The following is a 23,639-nucleotide window of genomic DNA, read 5'->3' on the forward strand; positions in this document are numbered from 1 at the left end:
AATTAAGAATGAGAATAAAGAATCAATGGAACTGTCGTACTGAGTAAATATGTTTAGGAGCTGAATCTGCACATCACATTCATTTGCATATACACAGCAACACATCCTTCACACTTATTCTCAACATATATCACACAAAGTCATGTGCTGAATCCCACTCTGTACTCCTTATTCGTCTACTATTTGACTGAGTGGCCAAACACAGCTGTATCTCCATCTTTAAATGTGTTGATGATGCAACCATGTCAGTAAGCCTAGTCATCAACAATGAGAGACTACAGAGCAAAGAGATTTGCCATCTGTCTATGTAGTGTCAAGATAACAATGATTCACTTAATGTTTGCAAAACCATGTTGTTGATTATAGACTTCAAGAAGTAGTAAAAAATCATACTCCTATCTGCATTGGAGAGAATGCTGTGAAGAGGGTCAGCGGCTTTAAATTTCATGGAGATACCATCACTGACAATATGAAGCAGGCACAAAACTAATTTGCTATGATGAATAAGAGTCACCAATGCCTTTCCTTCCTTAGCTATCCTCGGAAGGCACCTGCTCAGCTAGGAAAGCAAAATTGAAGTCTGCCTAATATATTATTGCCACACAGTTACTTTCTGTTCAGGACATATTGTATAACACACTGCAGTTGAAAGGCAAACAGTATTAAAGACCTAATATATCCTGTGCAGTTATTTTTCTTACCCCTGCTTTTTGACAGACAGTACAAGACCATCGCTTTTCACACCAGTAGGTCACAAGACAGCTTTTATTTAGATGTTACAAGGTTATACTGCAGTCATTTTTATTGAAAAATGTGTGATTTTTCTGTTGCATATCTAATGTAGAGTATGGCACATTCACTATATAATGTTTTATTCATTGCCTTTTTAAAAAAATGTATATATTACTGTTACTACCATAAGGGAGAGTTGTGTACACATGCAAATAAACCTAAACTGAATTAAACATGGGTTTGGAAAGTGGGAATATATTTGTAGTTTGGTTGTGATAGTTCTGAAATGGCACAATCAACCTACCATTTAACTTTGCTATTCTAATAGTAGGTTAGCTTTTTTATATTAAAAATGTATAACCTTAATACTGACAAAAATTCTCAATGCAGGCGAGGCAATACTTATGTTTAGCTGGATGTTTTTCACAGTTAATGAAATGGAAGGCACACTATTGCTTATAATCTTAATTGAATGTCAGATTAATCTTTTTTTACGTGAAAGACTGAGAATGATTTAAATCAATAGCATCTGTTTTTAAATATATAATCGTAATCATCTTGCTGCATCTTGCATCTAAATAGTAAAGTCTTGCAATGCACTCAAAATGGAAAACAAATGTATCCTATCAGAGAGTAGATGTGTGTCTCCAGACATTGCCCTCAGCATAATTCAGCAGCTTATTCTAGTTTTGCAGTCATAACAAGACAGAAGAGAATAAAAATATTGCATTTAGTTGGCACTGGAACACAGATTGCACACTTTGATTTGAATGATAAGCCCCACAGCTGTTTAATTTTCCTTGGCTAGTTGACAGCAAATTATGAACAATGGTGTTTCTGGGTTGTTTGAGTTCTTGGCTCAAAGGTGTAGGCTAGAGGAAATAATACAAATACTGAAAAATAAAAAAAATCTTGTCAAGCCACGTAACTTTTAAAAAATTTATTATAAAATGTAGTCATTGTGCTGCTCAGGTAGTTCAATAAACACCGTTCTGGGGTTGAAAATACACCTTATCAAATACTGTAATATCAAGACCATTTGACTGATTTATAGATTTGTAATACAGAGCAATAACTCATCTTTATTTTTAAAATGAGGGCAACCATTAGTCCTTTGGGTAGAAAATATAGTGTTCAATTGTTAAAAATTTGTTAAACTGCAAATATATGTGTATAACACTCAACTTTTTATGTGAATCCCCAAATGTTACTTTTTCTGTTTTGTGATGTTATTAAAATATATTCTTTTTTTAGGCACCCTATGTATTGGCAAATGCTCCTCTTCAAATTAAAAGAGGTGAAGCTGGTATTATTTCTAGTTCATCATTAAATATTCAGGACAATGACAACCCACAAGATGTACTGATCATGGTTCTTGAGACCCCCAGGCATGGCCGATTGGTCCGAATTCATGGTGATCTGAATGTTCAGCAGTTTAAACTGGAAGACCTTGAGCGATCACTGCTACAATACATTCATGATGGTGGGGATAGCCAAGAGGACACAATGGTTCTGCAGATGAATGATGGCCATTCATACCAAAATATAGTTTTCCAGATTATGGTCACACAAAAGGTAACTTAAATTCAGTTTGTTTAATTGACAATTATACCCCAAGATATTTTAAATCTTTGAATGCACTTTTGAATTTTTTGTTTTTGAAATTTCAATATTTTCATCAGTGATAGTGTTTTTTAATTAATTGCAGTATACTATATTTATTATATACTGGACAAAAGTTGAATTAAGGTATACCAGTAATACAAATAAGCATCCATGCAGTTTCTCTTCAGAATCAAGAATAAAGTACATTAAAAGCATGTATAAAGCATAATAAAGCATGTTTTTACTAATCGCAAACAAAACCAAGATTCTCCTACCTCATATAACCAAAAGCTTCCCATATCTCCCATAGCACTCAGCTGTAATGATATATATGGAAATACAATAAAAATGGAGAATAAATGAATGTTGAGGACACGCTTTGAAATCTACGTTGACCTAAATCTCTTCTTAATAAATACCACAGCAGATCAGAATGACTTTTTTTTCATTTTGACATGTTGCGCAAGTGGCAGTGAGACAACTTCTTTGCCTAATTACTGTTTTTCCTTATTTTCTTGTAGAAACAGAATAAGAGAACTTATTTCTAAAGATGAAGTGTGTAGACATGCATTGTAATGACATATTGCAATCTTTTAGGTGGTTTTAAAAGCTGTTATTCTATATTTTTAAAAGGCATGATTTATGTTTTTTTAATTATTTGTTGTTAAAGAGATGCACTCTATTAAGGTGAATATTCTCTTAATAACATTTCTAGGTGTAGGGAAAATTGCAGGTGTTGTGTCCTATTAATGACTGTCATCTTCGCTATGTTTTCCTTATGCCTCATAGTCTTCAGCAGCCAGATTCTTAAATTTCTCTTTTAAGTTGTTATTGAAAATAATTTGATGCTTTTCGTGGAATGCTGTAAACACTGGCCTCGTCTCTTCTCTTAATGCTTATTTCCAGTATTAAATAAACAAATTCATAAAAAATAAAATAAAAAAAATAATAATAAAATTACATTAATGTGACTTACCAAAGAAAGTTAAGATAAATTAATCACAATCAACACTTGAAACCCAAGGTTTACCCAGTGCAGAGAGCCATACCACATATATAAGACCATATTTTCTCATATTAATTAAGAGAACAGATGTTAATCAGAAGCCCAGTAGAATTATTTTAAAATATTGTTTAAAAGTGCCAAATTCTGAATAAAGTCTGCACTGTTCCACTGTTTCTAGTTTTAGATGATATGTCATTTTCCAATAAATTTACAGAAGGTACATTACAGTTCTTCCAGTTAAGCAAAATCAGTCAGAATCCTAACAATGCAGTATATAAGAGATCATCTTTAGTTCAACACTAGATAGTCTACTCCTATCTAGTATTACTCCACACATGATCAAATAAGGATCAGAAGTAATTGTGAATCTGACAAGTTAGCAAATATCTTTCCCAGAATGATCTTTATTTAGGACATTCCCAAAACCTATTTTCTAGAGAGGCTGCAGCTCCATCAGGGGTGTGGAAATCAAATTTTTTTCTACTTGTCCACGGACAAGTAAACTTAGAAAATCCACTTGTCCGCCAGTTAAATTCACTTGTCCATAAACAAATAACAAAAGTGAAAAATTGTTTATTTTTTATGATCTCTTTTATTGATACCAAAACTGCCTTCCATTTTAAAACTGAAAGAAGTAGTATTTTGCCACCTTGCTCTAGAACATTTTATAAAAGATTCCCTTATCATTCTAACTCAGTAATAAACATTGCCTTCATTATAGCTACACTAGTTCTGTTTCACATACTACAGTTACAGTGAAGATTTTTATAGATATTTCATAACCTTTGGAAACCGTTAGAATGTTTTCTTCTTTATTTTTAATAAACTGACAGCGCGAAACCAACCTGTTTTATATGAAATATTCGCTAATCAAAAACGATCTGTTGACAGCTCAACAAAATTGATGTTGTCACGCAATACATTTCTCAACTCCTCAATATATCACAACCTACATGAAATCGCAAATTTCAGGAAAGATTAACTGCCTAACAAGCTTTGTTATGTGGTGAAAACAATTGTATTTTAAGTAAAATGACTGCATTTTTATGTAGAAACAATTAATTTTATCAATCTTCTTCTATAATACGCTACCGTGGCTGTTTGTTTGTCTGTCCAGGATTTTAAATTACCTGTAGCTCGCAAACCATTTCACCTTTTGACTTGAAATTTGGTACACATACAGTATACTACGTGACATCTACTATCTGCTTTCGGGGTGATGATTTGTATTACTCTTTATTTTTATTTTATTTTATTGTTGAATCAACTCTCTGCAGTGCGTAGCAGGGCGGCGCATGCGTATGGGAGCCGTTCTCATTCCCCACCACCTTCGCTAATCATTCTTGAGGCAGATTGAAGACTTAAGTGCCAGTTTAAGTGAAAAATTAAAGAAAACGTACTAAGTAATTGCAACACAAAAACTAACTTAATCAGTTTTAATGCGAAAAGATGCCAACGAAAGAAGAGAAGCAGCGGGCCGCTACGGTGGAGAAAAGAAGAGCTGCTCAGGAAGCAGCAAGCGCATCAACCTCTGAGCAAATGAATGCTAAACGTACAGAGAAAGAGGATGAAAACTAGGAATGCTCAAGTCGAGTGTATTTATTCACTGCATGTTATCGTGCAGTACGCCATTACTGGTAATATATAAAATTTATTGATTATAATGAAAAATCATCAGATTACATCGTAATGTCGGCATGAAAAAAATGACCGTATCTCCAAGCGTGTAAGTATTAGGGTAAAATACTTATGTAAGACCATAAGAGTGCTTCCCCTTTGAAAAATCAGCCGTCATTTTGTAAACAATATTGAAGACCAATTTGAGACATGAAGAACATGCCTAAGTAGACTGTTTCCACACAAAGTACGTACCCAAATGTTTAAAATGTGAAAGTAGTGGTAAAATGTGCCCTGCACAGCACATATAATATTTTTCTCCAGAAAATTGCACTTGTCCGCGGACAACTGAAACAGAAAAACACGCTTGTCTGACGGTCAATTTACCCGTGTCGGACGAGTCAGGCGTTGGATTTCCGCACCCCTGTCCATGGTACCGTTCATAATTAAGATCCAATCCCTGATGTAGTTTGGATAATTTTATCATGTACAAAATTGAACTGAATACAACAAAATAATCATGTCCTTTGAACTTTAGTTTCAGTTTTTTCCAAAATACATGTTTGGTTAGGAAAAGACTAAATAACTGAAGGGCCATGTTCATCCTCTTTCAGTCACAAACAAACTGCCAAGAGACCAATCAATTTTTTATAGTTGCTTTTATTTACACCAGTGAAAGCTCCAGTATAACACTCTAAATTATAAATTATGAATGAGTGTATTTTTTATGTAATATAGCCTTCCTTTTTTGTATTGTTTTTTCTGTTTCCTGTTTTTTGTTCTTCCTATTGTTGTGTTTCAGCCAGGTTTCAAATGCAGCTTCAAATATCGTTTTTAAGTCTGTTTTGTTCATTTTTATATTAACAGTGGGGATTATTTTGATTTTTTGTGTTTAAGTATCTTCTGTTATGTTCCCTGTGTTTTGTGGGTGGTCCTCCAAGAAGCAGGACCACCTACCCAACGCCACAGGGGAAAATCTACAGTACTTTGCAGTTCATTTGCTCGTGGTGTTGGTGAGATTTATTAGTGATTATTGTTGTTGTGTTTTTTTGTGATTTGCTGTGTTTGTTGACTTTGACTTTAGATTGTGTATTAGGACATAGTTTGCCTTGGATTGCCTTTGTTGTTTTAGGTACAGTATTTCCTTGGCTTCTCTCCTTACAGCTTTATTTGGTTACAGAGCATTTTTTGTGTAGAAATAAACCTTTTTTGTTTATAAAGATTCTATGTGGCCCTTTCATTACTAACCATTTTTCTTCCTGTGTTGGTCATTTTGTGTATTTTTAGCACTTTGTGTGCTTAAAAACTCTTTAGTCCATATGTTTCTTTAGTTCATGAATTCTATTGCTTTTTGTTTTACTGTACTTGATACTTTCCAAACATTTTACTATACAAAGTGAATATCTCCAACAGTACATACAGTTCTCAAGGTTAATTTTGATTTTAAGGTTACATAAAAATCTCTTCACTCAAACATCACAGGAACACGCAATCTCTGTTACAGTTGTCTGTTGCAGGTTAAATTTTGTAATATGTATTCCTTCTAATAATGTTGAGATTTATTTCAAATGTCAATTATTTTAGAGAATTGTCAATTTGGCATTATCTAGAGTATATTTTGGAATTGTCAATGTAAAGTTAAGATCTTAATGGTAGAATTACAATACTTAAGCAATTCATTTTGTTTCTCTCTAGAGTGGAGTAATGCCTAGTATGCTCTCTAACATCAAAGCCTGGGTATCTGAAGGTGGTATGCTTCAGATTACAAACAGATATTTAGATGCGGAAATTAGCGGTTCTTCTGATTCAGAAGTCATCTATACCATCACACCATCAACAGGAAATCCAAAATTTGGTAGAGTATTTTATTATCTATATTCAAGCAAGAAAAGGCTGTCCTGTAAGAAACTACTCTTATCTACAAATTCCTAATAGCTTAAGATAATTGTATATGGAATCAGGATTAGTTTTTGTGCAATATTGATATCTTCTTATCAGCAACCTAGAGCATATGTATTAGGGGAAGATGTAGCTTTAAGAATTAAATGTATGGTCTTGTTTGGTAACACAATATTCCTTGGGTGTTTCTGGAAAGACATCAGGGCATTCACTTCATAACATGACTGGACAGAATGTCCCAGACTCCTGCAGATTTATGTGTAAAGAAGTACTTCCCTGTTAATTTATTATTCTTACTAACAGCTAAATTACGTTTACACTGTCTGGATATATAGTTACTGTAATTTGCCTTCCACTTTAGTATTAATATTTTATTTGGGTTAAAAAACAAAGAAAAAAATTACAAAATTATAAGGTAATTCTTGGAAACTTGGTTATGAAGCTCATACACAGCACTACAAATTAGATGGGTGGAGAGAAAACTGATGAAAAGAAAGCTATGATGCTGCAGGGCTACTCCAAGAGTGCCAGAGAAGATTAAAGCCTGCTGATAGGTTAGGGAAATTCCAAGTGGGGCATGCTAGTGCTGAATATTATTCATCATTCATGTTAGCAATAATTAGAGAAACAGTTTTGATGTTTTGCCTAATATAGCACAGGATAGATTTCATAAGTAAAGTTTCCAGTACCTAGATATATCATTTTTTCCTAGACAAAAAATGTACAAATAGGAATCAATACAAACTGACTTGAAAGTAAAAATTGTGGATACCTTATTGAAGAAAGACATGTTCAGATTACAATTTCAATATTGAGATCAGCTAATTGCAATTAACTATTTAAGTAACAGTATAGTAAAATAGAAAATGTTATTCATTATGGATTTCCTTTTGTTTAATAACAGATTAATATGAAGAAACAAAGAAATAAATCAAAATTATGTATTAAAATATTTTTCCCTTTCTATGCTTAAGGTGAAATGATCTTGCTGGTGCCTATGCCAGCAGATAGCCCTTCTGAGGGATGGGAGCATTTGCTTGATGGACGTGCAGCAGCTGCCACATCATCATTTACTCAACAGGATATCAATGATGGCATTGTGTGGTACAAGCACTCTGGAGTGGAATCGGACAGAGATTCTTTTCAGTTTCAGGTACATTATTTGCAATTAATTTTCTGTACAACTCAAGATGATATACTAAACTGAAGAAGTTAAAAACAAACGTTGACAGTGAGCATTAGTTCTAGTAGTCCGAACATTTCTTTATCGTTGTAGATTATACCAGTGCAAGTACTGTTTTTATTCATGTTTTTGGCAACTAAATCATCTGAATACAACATTAAAGACAAAAAAACATGCTGTATAAAATTGATTTGGGGAATATTCTGAATATTCATGGGTAATGCACAGTATATTTTGTACCTTTGACCATTTGCATTACTTTTTTAATTTACATTTTCATTTTCTAAAAGCAGAACTTTACAGTGCTATATTACTCAATCAAGGAAATAATAATAACATAGCAGACAACAATTTACTTCAAAATAAATCAAGAAAAAAAACAAAAGTGTCCAATTCAGTGATGTGGTTATTAAGCAAAGTTGAGTTTAAGCCCCAGCCTGGTCTCACACCTTTATTCAGTTTTAAAATAAATTTCTGTGGTTTAAGTCTGTATTTGTTCTCTAAATTAAAGACATTACCCACATTTATTTATTTAAGTTTTCTAACATGTAATACTATGTGTCAAACTGGAGCAAATTCCTTTTCTGTGTAATCTATAAAGCAGTCAAATAATATTCTTTGTGGTATGTATGTATCACTTGTTAGGAGTGTGTGAATAATAGTAATACTGATTATTTTTATTAATATTAAAATGTTGATATGGACAGAAGCTAATTTGAACCACACTGAGGACACTGTGTTAATATGCAGGCTTTAAGATTGCTACAAATTAGATTCCCCAGGTTACTGCACACAAAGACCCTTCCACTTCTGTAGAGAGGGTGGTGGCTATTGGCAGATAATACAGGTTGGCCCATGAAAAAGTGGCCCGCCACCAATTGATCCCATGATGGTGCAAAGAGTGTACATGAACATGCTGAAACGGGCACAGAGATGTATTAACACACACTTTCAGCATCTTCTGTAAATATGAGTACCAAATTTGATCATTTTTCTCTTAACCACACAATGCAGTCTTTGGTGAAGCGAGACTACAGCTCATGTCAAGAAGGCCACTTTTTAAATAAATAATCGCCACCTTCTTGTTTTGAAAGGGGGCATGGTAGTGTGGCGGATCGGTTCCCAGGGAATTCGTGATGCGGGCAATACTCGCTTAAGTGCGCAGGGGAGGAGTCGTCCGCATCCATAATTGTTCCCGGGATCTGCTAATTACCACATCTGATCCACATCCTTGTGATAAATAGAAGCGCAAGGTGGCTAGGGGGGAAAAAAAAAAGAAAAGAAAAAAGTGAACGGAGGTTGCAGGAGAAGAAGGCAGGAAGCGAGGAGAGGAAAGCTGGTGCAAAAGAGTGAGAACGAGTGAGCGCAGGCTCGCGGGCAGCTGAGCAGTGAGCCCTAGCGGGGTGTTTGGCCGACACCTTGGGCTGTTGGTAGTGGTCACCCCCGCTGAGCATGTTGAAGAGTGGGAGTGACTGGAAGGAGGATGGCTCGCCGCATAAGGCCAGTGAAGGCAGCGGGAGTCTGGACTTGGGAAATGAACCCCCCAGCGTGAGTGCCCTGGTCATTGGGGGAGCCCATGTCAAGGTCAGGAGAAGGCAGAGAGAAGGTCAGCTGCAGGTAGGGTGGCTCCCCTGGTGCATAGGCTGGCCGGGAGAAGCAGGGGAGTCACCAGTAGAAAGGCACCGGGTTGATTTTAAAAGACAGCTTCCAGCCATTGTTTTATCCTCGTTGTTTTTAAAAGATTTTTTTCTAATGGATTTTAACCTCCTCTTTTCAACTATTTTATTGGATTATTTATTTAAAGATTTTTGATGCACTGCACTTTAATTTGGACACTTTGTTTTGTTTGTTGATTTTAAATAAAAGCACTTGGCACTTTTGCGCCATCCCCTTGCTTCATTGTTGTGCCTCACTGCCTAGCTCATCAGTGACATTACTGACGGTGTCGGGTTCCAGAGCTCCCACAAGCAAGATGGGAGCATGGAGCGGAACCCGCATCGTCACACAGTCATCTTGGTGGAGGCGGGCCACTTTTTCGATGGATCCTGAGCTTAGAGCCAGACAATTGTGAGAAGAATGCCTTATAGTTATGGGCAGTTGTATCTGAACATTAGATATTTAAGATTTAGTCAACATGGTTTCAATTTTTTGGGGGGGGGGGGGGTTTAGTATTAGGAGTTTCTACTTTGAAATTTTTATTGAACTGTCTAGGTGATTTCAGTTTTACTGGATTGTATTTTCCACTGGTTTTGTCCAATATTTATTTAAGTAGGATATATACAGGGCTATTCAAAATGAAAGAGCAGATTTCAAAAATTTATTTCAAACAAACTGTATAAGACAGAAACACATTCTGCACATGTTAGAGGAAAGTTCAATGTTTAAAAGCCCGCCTAAAAGTACCAGTGAATGCCACTGAGCACTGTTTCCTGTTTATAGTAAAATAGCAACAACACCACAGGAGAAATCATTTTGTGTGGAGGTCCAGCGTTACCTGAACGACGACATTCCAGGACAATGGATTGGAAGAGGTGGACAACAAGATCTTCCTCATCGTCTATGGCCTCCTAGGTCTCCAGACCTTACCTCCTGCGATTTTTATCTATGGGGGTACATTAAAGAAACAGTGTTTGTTCCACCTATGCCCGCTAATCTTCAAGATTTGGAACATCGAATTGAGAAAACTGTGAATTCAGTAACTACGGACCAGTTGACTCGTGTGTGGCAAGAAATGGTCTACCGTTTTTTTGTTTGTTGTACTACACATGGTGCTCATGTTGAGTGCATGCAGCCTCAAGGACCATAGGACCAAACTTTGAACTTTCCTCTATCCAGTGATGTGCGGAATGTGTTTCTGTCTTATACAGTTTGTTTGAAATACATTTTTGAAATCTGCTCTTTCATTTTGAATAGCCCCATATTTTTAAAACATTGCCATATTTAGTTATTGAATTATTCTTTTTACAAATGCAGAATGTTAGTTTGTTTAAACTACTTATTAACAATGGTTCTAAACATAATTTTAATCCATTTTTTGGGTGTTTTCCTCTTTTATTTTCATAAGTTGTAAGATACACTGGAACAGTAGTTACTGCTTCAGACTCTGCTGCAGTGACCAGTGTTAAAAATCCTGGCTGGTGGTATTGTTGTTTAGCACTCAGTGATGCAAGAAAACACTGACACAATAATCTGGATGAATACAGTGGGATAAATCATTGAAAATGATTCAGTTAATCTTAGGACCCATTTTAATATCAGGAGGGTAACTTGATCAAAATGTCAATGCGTAACACACAGTATAAATTTGATGGCAGCAAGTGACAATGGTTTCTATAATATAAAGCAGCTCTAACAAGAATACTGCCATGGACTTGGTTGTGCCTTTCCAGGTTTAGTTCCTTGCCTTGCATTCGATGCTTTAACCCTAAGTTGGACAATGTTGTATATAGGCAAAGACTCCCCACAATCTTGAACAGAATAAGCAACATGATAGAGAGGTAGATCGATATAGAAATGATTTCAGCACTTAGCATACTTATATTTTTTTTTCTTGATTTTAAGGTTTTTATTAAAATGTGTATTTTATAGATTAGTAAGAAATACAGAAATCTTGTTCAAATCACATCAAATTCCCATTCCCCTACCTATTTAAGGAGCAGAGAAAGAAAAATATTTCAGATGAATTAAACAAAAGAGAAATGCTTAAAATGTTAGTAATGATTCAGGGTACTCAAGTAGTTAAGGATACAATTAATAAATTATTTTTCTTTAGTAATGTAATGTTTGCACAGGGAAACTGCAGTTTAGGGAGAAAATGCATAACCAGAATAGTAGTCAAAAAATATAGTGAATTAGATGCTAAAACATGAGATGTAAATTGTAGGGCAGGACAAAAATGAAAAAGTGAAAGTTTAGAACTATCAGAAATAATAAGTCTGTATTTTTTAATCCAGTCTTGGACAACCAGGAAGTGTGGTCATCCAACCTAGTCATGGCATAGCAACCATAAACAAAAATGACAGTTCCCACAAGGAAAGCAAGATTGTGCTATAGGAGAACATAATTTGTGTGTAATAGAGTCAAAAACACCTATAACCAAACAGTGGATATTACCACTAGATTTGTTGGCCCTAGAAACCCTGAAAGCAATATTTAAACACTTTAACAGGAACTGATGAAAAAAGTTAAAATCATAAGCAAGATCAGGACAAGATCATTGTTTTATACTCTTAAGTAAAATGACACATCTTTTCCAATTGTGTTATGGTAGGTGGATTAGGATTGTTACAGTTGAGCAAGATAACATAGTTTTTCATTAAGCAGTGATATCACACTTGTTTTGGAAATAGTTGTTGATATTATTATTACTTAATAGTTGTATTTAAAATATTTAGTTGTCAAGAGGAGGGTCTTTGGATGTTCAGAGTGACAAGTATACATTCCAGATTGGAGTAATCCCAAAGATCTCTGGTGTGCCACAGCTGTCTGCAGGAGCAAGCCTTCACTTAAAAGTAAGAAAGAAATCATTTATTTAATTTATTTTAATTATAACATTTACAGTATTATTCATCAAGTGAACAGTATCAGTGTTTTACAGGCTGTCTTAAAGTTTGGTTTTTTTTTCAATATTTTGTAGGCATTTGAAGATCGTGTAACAGTGGTAACACCTGCTGCACTCTCATTTGAAGACACAGAAAGCCCAAATGAAAAACTTGTATATAATATTACTAAACCTTTAATTGCAGGTCAAGGTAAGATTGTTTAAATTACACACAATTATATATAATAAAGCTACTCCTAGTAGCTTCCCAAAATTAAATAACAAAAACATCTGAAAGATCATAATCGGAAGGCACAATCCTTTACTATAGCATCGAGAACTGAAAATAGTTAGTTAAGAAAAATTTGGCTACTGAACATATCTGGAATCTACCCTTCAATAAAACTATTCAGGTGAAAAGTTTGAAATTGTTTCTATTTACAGTAATAAAAACATACAGCTAGAAGCACTCCCACCTTTTTTGCAGCGTTTATTATGTGTGTTCCTGAATTGTTTTTACTCCATTTATACTGAGCTATTTTATGAAAAACAATTTACAGTACATCCACCTAATTTACTTAAAATTTAGTTTTAATCTGTTCATTTTTCCTGATCTAGTCAATCAAGTACATAGGCACAGAGAAAACCTTTGTATAAAAACATTCATGTGATCTGTACTTTGTAGTGGATAGAAATTTACATGAATAAAAGCATGTTATAGCACTGTTATAGTTATTGGATTTTTAAAAATAATGTGTTGTTTGCATTAACTGCATGTGACTATTTAATCTTAAATTCCAAGGCCTGTCATTGGAAAATCAAATGTTAAGAATTTATTTTTAATATACCATGCAGCCCTAATAAAGGACATTTTTGTTTTTAGGTACAATTGAACATATTGATAGACCAAATCATCCAGCTGAATTTTTCACTCAGGCTGACATTAATCAAGGAAAGGTGGTATACCGTCCACCCATGGCACCCTCACATATCCAAGAGCTGTACCCCTACTCTTTTACAGGTAAGGTAATAATATTTTTTTAAAATGACATGCAGAGGAAGGCATCTTGCTAAGAGATAATGTTTATTTTGTTTGGTCAAATTCAACCTTATGCTTGCAGAAGTGATGCCTGGTGCAGTGAGCATTTAGGATGAATAAAGGAATTAATACTTGATTTTTGGTCCCGAATAAAACCTTGCTTAAAGCTCTTGAAGACTAAACTTCAGACAGAAAGGCCCACAAACAAACATCAACTGAAAGCCGCTGCAGTAAAGGCCTGGCAGAGCATTAAAAAGGAGGAAACCCAGCATCTGGTGATGTCCATGAGTTCAAGACTTCAGTCTGTCATTGCCAGCAAAGGGGTTTCAACCAAGTATTAGAAATGAACATTTTATTTCCAGTTATTTAATTTGTCCAATTACTTTTGAGCCCCTGAAATGAAGGGATTGTTTTAAAAAAATGCTTTAGTTGCCTCACATTTTTTATGCAATCATTTTGTTCGCCCCACTGAATTAAATCTGAAAGTCTGCACTTCAACTGCATCTGAGTTGTTTCATTTAAAATTCATTGTGGTAATGTACAGAACCAAAATTAGAAAAAAGTTTGTCTCTGTCCAAATATTTATGGACCTAACTGTAGGCAGATTACAAAGAAGCTAAAAAAATGAGTGTCATGTAGAGCATAAAACAGTACCAAGATAAAAAACAAAATGAAAACCTGCAAAAATAATCAAACCTGTAATTAACTCATTCTGGTTCTCAATATTCATATAAAAGTGTTTCAAAAGATGTTTATGATGTTATTTTATTTAATATTATTCTGACACTCAGCAGAGATCGTCGTAAGTGATAATCTGAACAATAACATTTGCAAATGCAAACTGGGAACGTTTCTCATCTTTGGCACATCTATACAGAGCCATAGTTTTGTCTACAGATTTCTTGCATAAGGAGTCAGTTGTGAGGATCATTTTGAGATCCCATTGCTATCAAACATGTTGGTAATGTATTGTTACATTGAAAAATAGGATTTTCTTCATTTTTGCAGTGTGAGAACCCTTTATATTAATAAAGACATTTTTTAATCTCATTAATTATTTTGTTTTATTTCTTCAGGTCTACCTGAGACTGTGGCCATCTATTTTACAGGTATAAAGGAATTCTCCAAACTTTGTCAATTCAACATAGTACATATCTTTTGCACTCGTTTCCATACCTTCTCATGTAACATTTTGTTACTGACATTTTTTCACGTAATTTTTTGTACTCATCTCTTTCACGCAAGGTGGATTCCCCCACGCTTTTTAAGCATGTCTCATTCTTCACAGCACTCATGGTACTAAGGTGAAGTTTCTTTCCTGAGTTAAGGAACATTTCTCTGTGTTGCTGATTGAGTAGAGTGGAAATACTGAATCATGAATGCTATGATTGTTAGGAATGTTTCTGGTATGTGGTGGCATTTGTCTTAAAGCTGCAAGAAACAGCTGCTAGTCTTTATTTATCCTCTTTTAATAGATATCACAGGCATTTTGCCAACCACCACTAAAAGAGTACAGGATAGTTTCTTAGCAATATTTTAACTCCTCATCTTACTGAGTACATTAGTGTCAGTTACACATTGCTGCCGCAAAAGAAAGTTTAAAAAATGTAACTATTTTAACTTATTGCACACACTGTTTATGTATAATTAAATATACCCTCCTTTGCAAAGTTATATACACTCCGTTTATGCAGTATTTTTAAGAATTATTGATATTATTGATATGTGTAAAAAAGATCATTTCAACAATGATATGCTATATTTTTATACCACACAAAAGGGAAACTACATACGTTTGAGCAATAAGGACTATTTCTTTTATAGGAACATAGTTGTAAACTTATCTGTTCTCATAGAAAAACAAGGCCATCTGCCTGTTTCACTAGGGAATAAAAATTAGTAACACATAACCAAATCTTTTCTTTTCTTTCATCATTATAAAAGACAAACAACAGATAACTTGTAAAAAGCAAAAATTAGAAAATCTTCACAAATCAGGTAAATATGAACAAAAAGATATGCACATTACTTATCTCTGTTAAGACATGATTCAAGGATTTGGCAACTGCTAAACAATTTTTGAGACACCAGAAACAAAATTTAACAGCATTTTGTCCCAACACACCCTAGGGACATAAGAACGAAATCAAGGGTAACAGCTGAAAACTGTAGTGTCTGGTTGCATGTTGATCTATGACTCCATTTCATTAAACTGTTTGGAAGGCTTTCCAAGTGAAACATTGTACTGAAAGCAAGAAACAAACTAAAGTGGCCAAAGACCATTATATTGGAAATTGTTGATTATGTGGGTCTATTTAGTTGCCTTTAGCACTGGGGTCCTTTGTAAGTTCAGCAGCATCATAAGCTCAATCTAACATCAGGACATTCCAGTCATACCCTTGGTTGCATAAGCCACAAAGCTGGACTGTTTCACCTTCTAGTGGGACAACACAAAAACACATCTCCAAATTCTCAAAAAAAGTGATTGACTGAAAGCAGTTTTAGTAATTCTGCAAAGACCAACTTAGTCTCTAGACATTAAAACCGTTGGAAGTGTGTGCTCAACAAAATAATTTAAAATCATTATCCTCTATCTCCCAAGGAGAAAATGGACCTGGGACATATATAAATGGCCAAAGATTTATCACGATGTATGTTCCAACTTTATTGTTAATTATTGGAAAAGACATCTTGCTGCTATCTTTGGCATAGCAGGTTGCACCAAGTATAACGCCTAGATTATCCATGTTATTTATATGTTAAAAAATATTACAAATTAAAAACATTTTCACATTACATCTTGCCTGAAGAAGGGGCCTGAGTTGCCTTGAAAGCTGGCATATTGTAATCTTTTTAGTTAGTTGCTTGACTTCTCACCACTTTCTCAGAATAAACAGTTTCTTTTCCTGTTCTATTAGGCATAAAATAAAGTTATCTGTGCTAAATTTCCTGAAAATACTTTTTTTATTCTAAGAAATAATGAAAAAAAAATAATTCTAAGAAATAATGAAACAAAAAAAGACATAAAAAGAACAGAGCTGAGTGTATGTCTACATTTTATAGGGGAAACAATTCATAGTCCCAGACAACTGTGATTTATTATTTCTCAAATATGTCCCTAATTCTGTCATTTTTTTATTCCTACATATTTGGGAGTTGGATTACTTTAGCTTATGAAGGGAGCAGTGTATGCATTTGCAGAGAAGAATGCACCTAATTATGCTTCAACCATCAGAAAGTCTCGCAATGCTCACTGATGATGCTTGCAGCACAGTGCGTTGTTTACTTACAGGCAAACTAGAAGGCTGGTTCTATTTTTTTCTTCACTTACTGTATATCGTACATAGAGAGAGACATTAAAAATATACTTTACTCATTATCAACACAAAGGGCGGCATGGTGGCGCAGTGGGTAGCACTGCTGCCTCGCAGTTGGGAGACCTGAGGACCTGGGTTTGCTTCCCGGGTCCTCCCTGCATGGAGTTTGCATGTTCTCCCCGTGTCTGCATGGGTTTCCTCCGGGCGCTCCGGTTTCCTCCCAAAGACATGCTGGTTAGGTGGATTGGCGATTCTAAATTGGCCCTAGTGTGTGCTTGGTGTGTTTGTGTGTGTCCTGCGGTGGGTTGGCACCCTGCCCAGGATTGGTTCCTGCCTTGTGCCCTGTGTTGGCTGGGATTGGCTCCAGCAGACCCTCGTGACCCTGTGTTCGGATTCAGTGGGTTGGAAAATGGATGGATGGATAGATTATCAACACAAAGCATTAAAGTCGGGGTTGTCAAACACAGGTTCTAGAAAGCTGCAGCGGAAGCAGGGCTTTGCTCCAGCCATTTTCTTAGTTAGCAACCAATCATTGTTGCTAATGAATGGGACTTCTTTGCCTTAAGACACCTGTGTTAAATATAGCCTTTAAACCACTACCTTAGGCTTTGAAACTCTTGGTTTAAAAATGATTTCTTCTCTCCAAATATTTGTTTTTATTTAGAAGTTTCATGTGTATGCTTTTTTATGTCTTTGGACAGGTACTGTATTGCTAAATAGATCTATTTTGTCCCTTTCTGCCAAGTTATACTTCATGGTTTTAGCTCACGCAGGAAGGAGACATATTTTGTCTTTTTGATTATTAAGCCATTATGAAATGTAGCCCATATTTAAATAATTAATATTTATGAATACCCTTTTACAATATCTTTATTTTAGAGTATTAACACACATGGTAATATTTTTGATAGTTTGAGTTTTTTTTTTTTTTATTCCCTGTACTTCATTCTACTTGTTTCTAATTTAGCTGAGTTCAGACCTTCACACATCTGAAGTTTCATTCTAACCTGCTATATTTTTACTACCTTTTCTAGTGAGCTAAAGTTACTTATTAGTCTCGCATAACTTATTCAGTTTGGCCACTTGACCTTCCATTTCGGAACAGTATCTTTAAAAAATCCAAAACACCAACATATTCAGCTAAAATGTGTATTCCATTTATACCCCATCTCTTGCCAATGTTTTTCTGTGTGACTGGCTTCTGATAATTTTTGCTGCCCATGTTCTTATAATGTTCCTGGTACTTTCTCCTCTCTTGGTTTTGGGGCTTTATCTCCAGGTTTGTGTTTACATTCGTCTCTATTAACATTCCATTTTTACTCCATACAGTATCTTCCTTCTTCTGAACCTCCTGCTCTTTCCCTTTTCTGTACAACGTAGGTTGTTCTGTCAAGGAACCTTTGCTGCTTTGCTAAGAGTGGTCTATTGATGGAAAATCCCTGACTATTTTCCATAACATGTTTTGTTTTTTATAGACTTTTCTGTGTCTCACATCAACCAGTTATCCATCAATGCTGTAAAAAAGATATCTGCTATACATTTTGTGAGAAAACAGATGCTCGCTGGTCGGGGATGTTGCTTCTTTTCTTTTATCTATCAGTTGGATCAATGTGTGGCTGCATCACTCTTCTTCCTTCTCTTTAGCCCTTTTGATGGAGCTGGAGTTGGTCAAGGGGTGGGAGTATGGGGCATCCAAGGGTTTGGTCTATGTTTTATATACATTTTTATTAAAGTAAGTTGTAGAGTTCTTTGTATGTTTGATTCTTTCAATAACAATTTCGTCACAGAAATAAATGAACATTTTTCGTGATGTTAATGCTTTTGGGTTGTGGTAGTAGGGCAAGCTGTATTTTAATTTATAACTGTTTATGATGTCATGGACTGTGTACCTCAAATGAAAAGAATAAATATGTATAGCTATATGTAATGACATTTCTTATTTTGGAAGATTCCAGTGTTCATGGGAGGTGGGGGTAAAAAAGAAAAAAAAATACTACTGTATGGGGATTGTAATTCATGAGAAAATATACATAACTGCACATACATCCATGTGCCCTTGAGCACTTTAATTAAGATAACCTTTTATTTATTGATAACAAACACACACAATCCTGGGGAGAACACATATTTGAAATTAGAATTACTTCATATAGTGTCTGTTAAATTAAAATAGCACCATTTATATTGGTCATAACATTGTAAATTGCATGTTCGTAAAACATAAACTTTCAGTGCTATCTAACTACCTGTTAACAGAAAAACTGATTGGCACATCCAAACATCAGCTTTTAGGCTGTCAGATTTGTGATTTACCACTGTAAATCGAAATAGCCTGAAAAACTGACAAACAAGATCTGAAAACAAAACTGTATACATGATTGAAAAGTGTTTGTATGAATGAAATAAGAATGTGTTTCAGATGTCCTAATGAAAATTAATAGCCAGGTTCATTTTTTGAGTGCATTTTTTTGTATGTCTCCAATTTAATCTTTCTTGACTAACAAATAATTATCATGAGAGGATACACATAAATATTCCAACCACCAACTTAGATAGAATGCAGCATTTTATCAAGAAAGTCAGCGAGACGACACATTGGTGATGGAGGTGGAAATCATTACAAACTTTATTCCAAGATTTCTTATAAATATTATGTTTGGTTCAGATCTAGTGATTGAGAAGGTCATAACACAGATAACTATTATTCAATCACACATGTCCGGTCTATCAGGAACTGTTATCTTGAAAATCGGGCCACCAATCAGGAAGGACATGCAGCAAAATGGAATGGAAATAATCAACTAAAATTAGTATCTAGGTACTGGGATTGACCTTGCCTCCTAAGGTGATACCAGTAACTACTGCCCAATACCCTTCAATGTTAGATTCAAGCATTTAACATTCTAAGTTGTAATTTGTGTTTATTAACTTTGGTTTTATCAATTTGAGAACACAATGGCAGATAGAGTAACCTGACTATATGACACTTCTACCCACTGCTTGGAAGTTCATTACTTAGAACTTTTACACCATTGTACTAGGAAAATATACAAACACACTAATGTGCGTGTTGCAGCTGTTGAGTGCTATTTAGCCTTGTATATCAAATTAATGTGTGGACACTGAACAGTAAAGTTTTAATTTTGTCTAGACTTGCCCATTTCAAATCACATCCTTGGTAAGGAATTCAATTCTGTCATCACCTTGGACATTTTTCTTTGTAAAATATATCATCATATTATCAGGTTTTACTGCAGATTCTCTCCTATCAAACATGTCATAATATGTGTTATTATACCAAAACTAGAAATAATAATAGGCAGCAAGTCCTACCTGGTATTTCTATACATAACCCTGAATGTTGCTAGTATTTCAATTTCTCAATTAAACCTGCTGCTGAACCTAGATTGAAGCATCTGCTTTCATTGTCCATTTGATTCCCACATCCAGATTGGACTGGTTTATTGAATTTTAATCATTCATTACAGTGTTGAATAACCACCTAATAAATATAATTTTGAATGGAGACTATGAATCAGATTTTAGACTACACAAGTACCTGTCTCTAAAGTGAATCAAAAATATAATATCTATTTTATACTTAGTATATTCGGGAGTAAAATCCATACTAACCACCACAGTCTGGTAATTTGCATATAAACCAAAGCAGAACTACTGATTTTGTTTCATAGAAGGTATGTGTTCACTTGTTTAAACCCTTGGCATATTTTGAACAATTTCGACTGAGCAGTCAGGTGTAGTGTGAATGATTATGTGTAAAAAAAATATCTTAAGAAGATAGCCAACAACTGGCCCATCAAAGACCATGAATATTATTTTATAAATTAAAAATATTATACCAGGAGTCAATAGTATCACTTTAAATATTCTAAAAGGATTGATAAATACCACAGAGCCCAAAAGCTCAGCTTGACAAGATCACTAGTAACGCTGGAAATGAAATTGTACCTCCACTGCCACCCTCAATATATTGATTGATTAGTAGCCCTGCTCTAAAAATAATTTAACATATGGATTTTATAAGTAATTGGAAGAAGGAATTGAATAACTAGAATGCAATTTATTGTCTTTCAGGGGCGCTATATGATGGCTGACCCTGCATTCTGACCGCCAAAGGTCAAGAGAAAAGACAGTTTCCCCTCCTGGATTAATAAACTGTATCAAATCAAATCATTTTACACATGTAATAGTTTTCGGAGCAACAAATAATTAAGAGCAATGAATTAAGTTAATGTAGACTATTTTGTAGCATTTGTTCAGAACTGTATTTAGTGAGAATTGTGGTTAAGGTTCTGATTCAGTAAACTAGTTGTGTAATTAATAACAAAAAAAGCTGATTCTGTTTATTTTTCACTTACTGTATATTGTACATAGAGAGACACATTAAAATATACTTCTCATTTAATTCAAAGCTGAAACCCTCTCTTTATTATTGTTTGTTTTGTAGTGTCTGATGGTGAACAAATAACTCCAGAAATGGAGTTTACGATTCATCTAGTAAAGAACCAGCACCCTCCTCCATTTTTCCAGCTATCAGATCCTTTTCTTGAGGTTAGCCAAGGTGGGAGAGCATCTTTAGGTAAGGAGCTGCATCATCAACTTTTTTTCCATTTCCGTTTCAGGTTTTCTTTTCTTATATATGTATGTATGAATATGGGCCTCCTGTCTTTTCTCTTTGGACACAAATCTATCACTTTATCTCTTCATTTCTTTCTGTGACAGTTACCCCAGTGCCCTCTGCCCCTTGTTTTATTGGACCTCTCTACTCTCACTCTCACTTCTCACCAGTGTGAATTGTTCTGTCTTGCCATTTTAGCAGCCAAATGAGTCCTTGCTTTTCGATAGAAAATCCCAAAGCATGTCACTTTTAATATTTGGTGTTCCTCATTTTTTAATTCAATTACCCTTTAACTGTCATCATGCCAAATCAACTGTTCTTCATTTAAATCCACTGAGAATTGGTCTGCCTCGGCAAAGTCAGTTAGAACCTGGTAGTCTGGGTCCAATTAGTACTGTTCTTTTCATTCTCCAGGCAGGTATGGGGAGTGTGATTAGTTTCCCATTAGTTACCTACTGTTTTTGTTTGTTTTTGTATCTTGGCTGTTATTAAGAGGAATTGTGTTGTGGGGGTTGGGGGGGGGGGGGTGATTCACCATTGGGTTTCACTATTCACTTCTTAATTGTCTTAAGACAAGATTTTTGGGGTACGCATTTTTAAGACTTTAGATTTTTGGGGTAGGCATTTTGTTTCAATAAAAAAATTGATCATGAAAATATGTGTGTGTGTATATATATATATATATATATATATATATATATATATATATATATATATATATATTTTATTTATTTATTTTTTTTAAATGTATGTATGTGTGTGTGTGCTGGGAAAGATGTGCAGCAGGTTAGGGTGATAAAGGATAAAGATAGAAACGTACTCACAAGCAAGGAGAGTGTGTTGAGCAGATGGAAAGAGTACTTTGAGAGGCTGATGAATGAAGAGAACGAGACAGAGAAGAGGTTGGATGATGTGGAGTTAGTGAATCAGGAAGTGCAATGGATTAGCAAGGAGGAAGTAAGGACAGCTATGAAGAGGATGAAAAATGGAAAGGCCTTTGGTCCAGATGACATACCTATGGAAGCATGGAGGTGTTTAGGAGAGATGGCAGTGGAGTTTTTAACCAGATTGTTTAATGGAATCTTGGAAATTGAGAGGATGCCTGAGGAGTGGAGAAGAAGTGTACTGGTGCCGATATTTAAGAATAAGAGGGATATGTAGGACTGTAGTAACCACAGGGGAATAAAATTGATGAGTCACAGCATGAAGTTATGGGAAATAGTAGTGGAAGCTAGGTTAAGAAGTGAGGTGATGATTAGTGAGCAGCAGTATGGTTTCATGCCAAGAACGAGCACCACAGATGCGATGTTTGCTCTGAGGATGTTGATGGAGAAGTTTAGAGAAGGCCAGAAGGAGTTGCATTGCGTCTTTGTGGACCTAGAGAAAGCATATGACTGGGTGCCTCGAGAGGAGCTGTGGTATTGTACGAGGAAGTTGAGAGTGGCAGAAAAGTACGTAACAGTTGTACAGGATATGTACGAGGGAAGTGCGACAGTGGTGAGGTCTGCAGTAGGAGTGATGGATGCATTCAAGTTGGAGGTGGGATTACATCAGGGATCAGCTCTGAGCCCTTTCTTATTTGCAATGGTGATGGACAGGTTGACAGACGAGATTAGACAGGAGTCCCCGTGGACTATGATGTTCACTGATGACACTGTGATCTGTAGCAATAGTAGGAAGCTAGTTCAGGAGACCCTGGAGAGGTGGAGACATGCTCTAGAGAGGAGAGGAATGAAGGTCAGTAGGAACAAGACAGAATACATGTGTGTAAATGAGAGGGAGGTCAGTGGAATGGTGAGGATGCAAGGAGTAGAGTTGGCGAAGGTGGATGAGTTTAAATACTTGGGATCAACAGTACAGAGTAATGGAGATTGTGGAGGAGAGGTGAAAAAGAGAGTGCAGGCAGGGTGGAATGCGTGGAGAAGAGTGTCAGGAGTAATTTGTGACAGATGGGTATCGGCAAGAGTGAAAGGGAAGGTCTACAGGACGGTAGTGAGACCAACTATGTTATAGGGGTTGGAGATGGTGGCACTGACCAGAAAGCAGGAGACAGAGCTGGAGG

At 35.3% G+C, this 23,639-nt stretch overlaps 1 protein-coding gene across 1 annotated transcript in view; it reads left to right on the forward strand.

Annotated features, from left to right (window-relative positions):
• The window catches only part of fras1 (Fraser extracellular matrix complex subunit 1), a 303,582-nt gene that overhangs the window by 211,768 nt on the left and 68,175 nt on the right, over positions 1–23,639 (forward strand). The window contains 8 exon segments of the mRNA XM_028805595.2: positions 1,987–2,307; positions 6,656–6,815; positions 7,834–8,012; positions 12,437–12,553; positions 12,679–12,793; positions 13,466–13,603; positions 14,698–14,730; positions 21,407–21,538. Of these exon segments, the coding sequence (XP_028661428.2) occupies positions 1,987–2,307; positions 6,656–6,815; positions 7,834–8,012; positions 12,437–12,553; positions 12,679–12,793; positions 13,466–13,603; positions 14,698–14,730; positions 21,407–21,538 (1,195 nt within the window).

Source organism: Erpetoichthys calabaricus, chromosome 7 (genome assembly GCF_900747795.2).
Source record: "Erpetoichthys calabaricus chromosome 7, fErpCal1.3, whole genome shotgun sequence".
Taxonomy (NCBI): domain Eukaryota; kingdom Metazoa; phylum Chordata; class Cladistia; order Polypteriformes; family Polypteridae; genus Erpetoichthys; species Erpetoichthys calabaricus.